This window comes from Acyrthosiphon pisum, chromosome A2, assembly GCF_005508785.2.
Source record: "Acyrthosiphon pisum isolate AL4f chromosome A2, pea_aphid_22Mar2018_4r6ur, whole genome shotgun sequence".
Lineage (NCBI taxonomy): Eukaryota > Metazoa > Arthropoda > Insecta > Hemiptera > Aphididae > Acyrthosiphon > Acyrthosiphon pisum.
The window spans coordinates 47,504,203-47,514,326 of NC_042495.1; the positions used below are offsets into that span (position 1 = coordinate 47,504,203).

The following is a 10,124-nucleotide window of genomic DNA, read 5'->3' on the forward strand; positions in this document are numbered from 1 at the left end:
AGGAGTGGTTATACCTTATACCGTGTTTGAAACATGGTATAAGCCATAAGGTATTTACACGGTGTTTCGTATGTTTTTATATTATAATGGAGATCGATATTTTCCAACATCATATACATATTATACCACATAACTATCAATTTACACTGATTATTATAGGTATAAGTTAATATAACTATATCGGAGGACGACACGATCTTACCACGCCCAAGACATCATGGCGTGTCTTATATTATATATTAAGTGAAATAGACTTTCGGCTCCTCTTGACTTAGCACCGTGCTTATCTAAAGTACGCTATGAGCACTACTGGAGACTAACTGCAGCAGTAGGTACAAGAAGATCTGTGGGACTCGATGGCCGTGGTTTTTTGATCTCAAAAAATCACTCTAGGACATTCGCTTTACGGTACTGATTAATATCATAAATTATTATAATGAATAGGTAGGTGTGTGGTGTGTGTAATTTCAGTAGATTTTATAATCATCGTATTGCTAATGTGGTTTCGGTTTTTACTATTTTAATTTCTTCCGGAAAATTACCTGCCTAGACCGGTAACGCCAGCGGTTTTTGACCTAATATTATGTTCTTCTAGTTTTACCTATCTTTATATTTTAATTTTCAGACAAAACAGTAGTAATTCGGGTAACATAATGTAACGTGGTCGAGAGAACCTTGTTACGATATAAGTTTTCCAGAGAAGGTTATCTATTCCTTATGCATACGTTTTCCGTAGCTGGCGGTTAGATCACTGTGTATGAGGTATTTTATCAATAATAAGACACGTTTGGTTTATAGATCTGTGATAATTATCATATTTAAAATAATACTTTACTAAATATGAAGATGGCTGTTAATAAGTGTATAGGTGAATTCGCTCCTGTCGATGGTTATAGTCGAATCAACTGCCGTGTATCATTTTAATAATAAGTAATAATGTGTATGGGTCAAAAAGTTTTGAGTGTGTATATTTTGTATTGGTCAATCCTACAGTGTGCGTTTAGTGTATAAATATATATATATTTAGGGTGTAACGAATGTTACAATAACATCATCCAATATCCACAACCGGTGTGACAAGTTTAGGAGCACTTACCTACACATAAAGTAGCGAAAAAGAATGTTTGGATTTCTACGTTACCTAAATGAAAATTATTTATTAAAAAAGCAAAAAAAGTTTTTGAAGCTTTTCATGTTAATGAGTGATGAGTTCTATTGGTAATTAAATAGGTCGTGGATTTTTTTTCGTGCAAATATTAGTTACATTAATCGATACGTTGACAAATAAAACATGGTCTTTTATAGAGCACAAAAATAATGAACAGGGTTGGGATTTTATAGCACTTAAAATTGCATAAATATGCGCTATAATATTACCTTAATTATCGTTAAATATGTGCTAAAAATATGCAATAAAAACAACAAAATATGCAAAAAAAGGAAATATATTAAAATAATTTTTTAATCACTTTTAAATTATTATATGTAGTTACTTAAGATTTGAAATAATTTAGTCACTCAGATTAGAATCCAAATGAATTATCTATACAACGCATTCAACGTTCGTTTGTTGATAATCGGAGATTAATAATCGCAGTAGAAATCGACAAAAAAACCCAACAAAATCAGCAGATAACAAAAACCTAATACGAAATTATCGTAATAATACGATTGACAAAAATCCAAAAACAAAAATAAATATTTTACTAAAATATAATTTCATAAAATATGACCGATTTTGATTCAAAACAGGTAAAAATGCAAAAATAATCTCAAAAAGTACAAAAAAAGTACTGAAAACTAAAAAATCGCAAATATGCAAAAAAAAGCAAGATAACATTTTTAATTTGAGTTCTCTGTATCACGAAACACATTTTTAGCTTACTCTGCTATTTTTAAGCATTTCATAAGAAATATGCAAATGCTATTAAATCCCAACCCTGATAATTAATGTGTGCACCTGCAACTATTTTATTGTGGTGTGCTGTCACATCGATTGTCAAAACGGTAACGCACCACTACGATATGTTGGACATTAACTGCTGCCACTGTGTTCTCATACTACGATCAATAATATAATATAAAAACAGAATAAAATACTAATAATATATAATTTGAACTTGAAGCGCTTAAAAAATAAATGTAAGTATGTAGATAAATACATTAGTTTTGGGTGTAGAATATGTAATCAGTATGTACCTATAACAAAATTATTTATTTTTTTACTAGTCTATATAGGTGTCTTATAAATATATTTGTTTACCACCCTATGTGAACCTCACGAACCACTGCTCGCACCCACCAACAATAATTTTCTTTTAAACTGTACACTATATATAGTACTATACACAGTGGTTGATTTGGAAATAAAAAAGAAGGGGGACTCTGCTGATGTTGGATAAACGTGCGTTCCACACTAAATTAATCGTCACATTGCCGTGCGGGGCAAAGCCTTCCACACCTCCCTCTCCACCCATCAACCTATCACACCAAAACAATATCAAATTTATTCGAAAAATACATATAGAAAGAAGAAACACTTATATCAGGGGGGTCATTTTTCGATTTTCTCAATAGTTATTTAATGCCACGGAAAAAACCACCAAAAAATTACAAAAAACCGCTAAAAATGGGATTTTAATTTCTAACGCTTTGTTTATCAGTTATCACAATAGAAACGAATAAAAATAAAAATAACGATTTTAGTTATTTTGTTGTAATTTATAATATTAATTCAACTTACAAGCTATAATAAAATATAATAACAATATAAAATATTGTGTACCTATTTAGTAAATTTGGCACCAGGAAATCACGATTTACAATTTCACTAGCTTATGTAGGATTCCCAGCGTTCCGTTTCAAGTAAATAGAAGGCGTATGCTAAAAAAAATTTTAAAAAGAAGGGGTATAAGGTATAAGGTATCCGTTCCCCTACGGCCCTCCCCCCCCAAATCAACCACTGACTATACATATAGGTAGGTAGGTACCTACTCGTATTATTATTTTACGCTTACAAACTGTCTCAATACGAACATTTATAATCTTAATGTTAAATCTATACATTAAATGATAAATAGCACATAGAATATATTATTATAGTAAGCACTTTACTGTTGAAATTACTTGATAGCTGATTATTGGAGTAACTTTTATGGTGGTTTTTAATAGCTAAAATTAACAAAAGCAGTATTATGTTATCATTATAGGCTCCAATATTACTGCTCAGAAGTTTATGAACACGTTTTTTTTTTTGGTGGGGGGGCTGGAAGATAATAATAGTTTCCAAACTAAAATTAATAGTTTCTAATATATTAAAAATTATAATGACTAAGTACCTATTTTTATATTGCATTTTACGATGTTAAAATTGTAAATTTTTTGCAGGAAATCTAAAAAATGCTCATAATATCCTTTAACATAAAAAAAGTCTTGGTATTTTTATGGAACTAAAATGTTTTTGAGGGTATAATTTAATATTTTTTGGTCATAAACTTCCAAGATCCAAGTCTTAGTTATCATGTTAGATATTTAAGTTCTACCATGGTAAATTAGTACAATAATTAAGTAAATCGCGACTAAATCATGTTCCATTTTGATATAATATTAAATTCACTTCACAATCTTTCAATAGATATTTATAAAATTAACTATTGTAGATATTTAGTTGATATACTGTTTATACTATTATATAGTTATTTTACAATTTAATGCAGATTGCCAACTAACTATATTTACCTATAGTGCCTACTTATTCTGGTTTAATTTCAATACTTTATACATGTGTAATTCTTTTAACAAAGATAAAGATAAACCTTGAAGTGGTTAGCGTATACACGTCATTCGCAGTCGTATAAACAATACATAATATTTTAACATGTATTATTTTTAATAATGAACAGACCACCCCATTGCTGAGGAAACACAAATATGAACAATTCGTAAGAACAAATCGTACCTACAACAGGCTACAGTTATCATACTAGAATATTATTTTGTGCCGATGTAATGCTATAAGCTCCGCAGCAGTTCCGGAAACATCGCCGTTGCCACAAAAAAAAAGAAAAAAATAAGAATATTATAAATTTATAATTATTAATATTACGATGGACGTCGATCGGAGATACATAATATAATTTTAATACAATGCACAAATCAGTCGAATATTTTATTTTGGGAGTAGAATATCTGTAAAGGGCGGATATCACGGAGCTGTTTTCCTGGAATTGACGTAGCAGTTATTAATATGTTCAAGCGATCGTCGTTTAATGTGCCCTCTCCTCGCGTTTTTGCCGCGTGTCACCACTGTATAACAAAATTCGAAAAAAAATCCATAAATTCCTCTCGGCAGAAGAAAACAAAATACCTTCACCCCTCCAAGCGTATCGGTAAACCCGTGCTCGCGTATATTTCTGCTGTAATATAAGTACCTACCTTCGCGATTGGCCGTACAATAATAATTATATGTAGGTACAACTTGCGACGTCACACATCAACCGGTGTTCTCCATACCGGTTAAACCCGACGGTTGTTCAGTAATAATAATAATAATAATAATAATTCTCAACATATATATAACATTGTAACGATGGCAGTCGCACAGTTTGCCGCGGTAGCACCGGTATCGGTAGGTATAATAATATTATATACGTATAACACTACACGCTGCTCAACACATATACAATATTATTAGTGTAATAATATTATACTAAACAATATTATTAGTACAATAATATTGTATAGGGAAAACGTCATAAATCTATCAGAAAAGCCGAGGATTCGCGTACACGTGAATTTCGATTTTTATTTTTGTTCATACGTGTATTTCGGATAGTATTGTTCAAACGATTAGCTAATAATAATTATATACATAGTACACAACAATTATTATCGCCGTATCCACCTACGAGGAATAACACTTCTACCGATCGTGTACCAGAAATATTGAACCAGTAAGTACCAACACGGAGTGATTATTAGTATAATATCCTACCCGACATAACTCATATTTAGAATAACGCTTAGACATTATTGCTTTGTGCACAATAATATTCTCAATCGGAAATAAATATTTTAACAAAACCGCAAACACTGCACGTCTGCACTGACGAAATGCATGTTTGATGAAAACTGAAAATCCCTTTATATAGGTAACTATTTAAGAGTTGGTAAATTGAATTCGTATATAAACAAATATGAAATAATCTCAACTAGTTAACTGCATAACTAAATTCAAGTTCGTTGTTCAAACAACTTCATTAATGGATAGATAATAATCACTTTGTGTTTACAAATAACTTATTAGTACGAATCGTGAAAATATTTTATGAAAATAACGATTGAAGGACGAATCGGTAGCTATAAAACTGGTTTGTAATGTCAAAATATATTATGAGTTTAGTCATACAAATATACGGTTAATTTTGAATATCTAAATCTGCTGTATTTTTAATATAATATTTTTCTTTTTATATTTATTCATGGTAAATCATAAATTCATACTGTGTAGTTAGCAATTATTATCAAAACACATTTTTATACTCAACATTATCACAAAATCAACATAAAATAAAAAAGTTTTAGCATTTACATCGATAAGATTCAATATCGTTCACATTCAACAACACTGTTAGTGTACATTTTTTGCCTATTATTTACGCCGTAAAATTATTCATTACACCTACAAATATTTTTACGTCGTCTATAATGTATTGTATTGAGCTGTATTACCATTAATGGGATCAGTAAGTATGTTTAATGATTTTCTCAATACTAAACCAGTAGTATATGTATCATGCATAATTTATGCACATTGATTGGTACATGTAATTATTGAAATTTTACTATTATAACACTATATTATAACAGTGATTGTTGTACGAATAGGTTTTGACTATAATATGGAGTGAATTTTATTGAAATTTTTCTAAGTTATAATAGATAATTCAAGTATATCATTTGTCATTACAAATTGGATTTCTGACAGACGAACAAATTATTATTATTATTATTAAATTCAAACATGATTTCATATATTATCCGATTTTTCTACTAGATACTTACTTACATAAATATCACTTAATTAATGGAATTTATAACAACATTTAATGAATTATTATTATTATTATTTTTAAAGAAACAACATTTGTATACAAAATACATAATAAACGATTAATTCGATTTGCTAAGTGCTGATAAAATAAATGATACTACAATTAATATTAAACTGTAGCAGCGCTACTGAAAAATTTTAAATGTTGTAACTGAAAAACATTTATTATATGAGAGTTAAGACCACCAATTATTGTAAAATAAATACAAATAGTTTGTATTTTAAAGTAGCTTTTGATAGACAATAATATTGTTCGTTATGACCGTATAGATAAATAATGTTTGTTTGAATACAAGGAAGATATTCATGTTTATAATACTATAAGACTTTAGTAATACATTTATTGTTTTTCGTTTTCAGTTTAAACATGAGAAAAGAAAAATGTTTTATTATTTTAACATGCATGCTTGGAATGGCAACATCTCAGTCCAGTAATGGTGAGTCATTTTTAATAATATATTAATATAAATCAATTCTATACAATGGTAAAGATTATATTTTAGTTTAAAATATAGTTTATTGTAGCTTTATATAATCTGGGAAAATGATATGTAGTTTAATACACCTATACAATATTCGTGATATATGGTTAGGTTAAAACTACTAAAATTAGTATTTATATATATATGGCTGTCATTAGTTACTCGGGTAGATGAGGTAAATGTATGTACCAAATCGTCTCGTTTATGGCCTCAAATAAAGAAATAACATCTTAAAATAAATATGAGTGTTGTATGTATGTTGAATGTATGTTTGTAGCTTATATAGGTACTCAAAAACTACTCAACCGATTTTGATGAAAATTTCAAATTGTTCTTAGATATATTAGGAAAGTTTAGAAAGTAGTTTTAACCACGTTCGAAAATAAACCAAGTTCAACCTATATCCAATCGGTCTCTGACAAATTATCCATCTCAGTCGAATTAGTTCATAAAGCGAGGTAAATTGATGCCGATTTGTCCATGAACTGAGATAGGTACACTAAAACCAAGATACACTTATCTAGTGCTATATTTGTTCATTAATTCCAGAACAAATAAAATGTTCGTGAGTACAAATTGCTTAGATACTTAAAATTGTCGGTATCGTAAAAGTAAAAACAAAGTATAAAAAATTGTATTTAGTGAGTGCCAATATATTAGCAATCAAACAGGAAACCGGTCAATGCATCACAAAAATTTCCTAACCTTATTCTATTGCCCAGCTCTGTAAGAAGGGGTTCTCCCACCTCCCACTTTGATTTCAAACGTTCACATTGGCATCGATAAATGTTCAATCGTCCATCATCTATACCGAAAAATAAAAGCTTCATTTACTATTTTTAGAGTGTTAACGTATGTAGTACCTAATAGTTTTTTATTATTTTTAATATAATATGGACTCCAATATCGATTATAGAATTACATGCATTCGTGTATGGACAAACAAATATTGTACACGACTTTTTATTAATTACTTAAATAGTTAAATGTACTAAAATACCTCTGGCCAGGTGATTTTTTGAAATATTATGTATATTAATATGATGTTGATATTGTTAAAAAAAAAGTCAATGAAAAGTCAGTGAAAAGTCTATTTGATCCCAATTCCGTACCTACATTAAATTGTATTTTATTTTAAATCAAATATAATGACTAATAGGTAAATCAAAACTGGGTGGATTCAAAGTCAAAACTATTTGATTAATAAATCGTGGACATTCGATCAGACCTACAATTAATTAATAAGTTAGGAAGTGTAAGTTTTTTGATTTTACTCGATTCCACCTTAAACCACCTGTGATCTGTATAGCTCCAAAAATATATTTCTTTAATCTCTACCACGGTCTTATATGTTATACAGGTTTTTTATCTTATTATTATTTCTGTTATCTATATTACTTCAATGTAGGTAGGTACTCGATGTATAGAATAACTGCAGCGTCGTGTAAGTTTCCACACCACCTTTATGCTGGTTAAACGACATTGTATCACATCGTCCATATTGACATGTTGTTTAAAAGCATGAGGTATTACACGTGGCGCGTTTTTTTTATTGTGGTATCCCCTGTAGGCCTAATCCACATCGTAAGCGAGAACACGCGAACGCCGGTCGACTACAATAATATTGTAAATTGTAATTTACATAGATCGGTACAGTGAAAACTGCACTACTCTTGTATACAATTTTTCGTTATTAATTATACATAGATAAAACATATTTTAATATAAATATAAATAAATATCGAATTCAACGTTGAATAGGTTTTAATTTCAAATTTTAAATTTTGTCGAACACGGCATCCGCACATTTTCAACTTACTATAGCGTTGAATTTTAGTGTGTTTAAGCCTTTGGAAAGGCGAGCTGGCTAGGCTGGGGGATTTATATTTGTCACATAGCATTCATATAAGTCCAAGAGGAGTAAAAATACAGCAGTTTTAGATGATTAGGATTATATCCTCTCGATCCTTATTTAAAATTCAACGCTGTCCTAATATTATAACTATAACTATATATTATGAATTATGATTACTGTTATTACTATATTAACTATCATATTTTCATTATATACCCATATTATAATTTATTTATTATTATTTAGAGATTACTAAAGTCCTATTTCTAAGTCTCCTACCACTCACTATTCCTATTGGACCTCTTTCTTCATCCTGTTTTAAATGCCGTGAAACTATCATTCATAAACATTTGTTTACGGTCCTGGAACAAAGTGTTTATTTTGTGTGTGTGGCACCGGCCGGCGATAGTGGGTGATGTCTTTAGTGTGGAGATAAAAAGGTGAGGGAATGACAATATTAAGCAAATACATTTTACAAAATAATTAATACATAAAATTATCTTACATGGTTTAGGCATCTATCATTTAGCTTACTTATGCACCGACCAAGACTTATATCAAAATAACTCCTTAGTCCTTATCGTCACTTAGGCTTAATAACTTTTCTATAAAGTTGGAAGGGTTTTAAAACATTGTAGGTGCATAAAAAATTTTCCTTCTTCAGATCTGTGGCCTGAGAGATATAATCCTTAGTTAATATTACATTCATTGTTGATGTGCGTGCGTCTATGAATCTAAAAAGTGTAATTGTTTTATGTTGAAAATAAAAAGAACTCATACTTAATGAACGAAAAGAAACTTTTAGAAAATTAAAATTATAAAAATAATCAGAAAAATATAAATATTATTAACGAAAGTAAAAACTGATGTATAATATTATACAAATGTATTTTGAACAAAATTAAAACGGTAATAACATTAACAAGAAAATCAATAACTAGGCAACATACTATTGAACCAGCATATCTATTATTTATTATTATAATAAATAATAATGATAATAACTTGATTATGTACGGTTTGTTTATATTGTGTTTGTGGCCAACACACGACACAAAAAATTAATACCAATAGTAGGTATATAGCTCTCCACTGAGGTTGCCCCTATTCACATCCATATAGTACACGTAGTATTAAAAAAATAAATAAAGCTACTCAATAAGAAATTAACGATCTAAGTAAATTTTATTTCCTACTGAAATATGTAGTTATTTATGCTATCAAAATGGAAATATTAAAAATTACTTTTTAAGTGACTGAATGTATAAAATAAAATTGGGAAAAATGTTGAAAAATAAAGTGAATATAAATGAATATAAATCCATATTCACTTATATGTTACTTATATTTTAAATATAATAAAGCTAAAAAAGTATAACTAAGCTGCTAGGTAGTATTAAAAAATTATGAATAGGGGGGGGGGGGGTTGAAGGGCAAAGACACCACGAGCCTGTATTAAATAATTTTGCACATGGAACTAGTGGCGTAATTTTAGTTTTTGAGTGGGGGCAACATTTTTGACTGGTTCATAATAAAACTAAAAATACATAATATGTAAAGTCATGCCTAAATATATTACCTATTAGCTACTATAAGAAGACCCAAAACTAGTCCATACCCGGCAAAACAGCGGCCCGTTAATATGACAAGGTGGGGGGGGGGAATGCCCCCCCCC

At 29.5% G+C, this 10,124-nt stretch overlaps 1 protein-coding gene across 1 annotated transcript in view; it reads left to right on the plus strand.

Annotated features, from left to right (window-relative positions):
* The first annotated feature begins 4,599 nt into the window (after nt 1-4,599).
* The window catches only part of LOC100168430 (venom protease), an 8,967-nt gene continuing 3,442 nt past the window's right edge, over nt 4,600-10,124 (plus strand). Inside the window, exons 1-2 of the mRNA XM_001945287.4 lie at nt 4,600-4,952; nt 6,473-6,549. Of these exons, the coding sequence (XP_001945322.1) occupies nt 6,480-6,549 (70 nt within the window). The 5' untranslated portion in view covers nt 4,600-4,952; nt 6,473-6,479. The remainder of the gene's footprint in view (nt 4,953-6,472; nt 6,550-10,124) is intronic.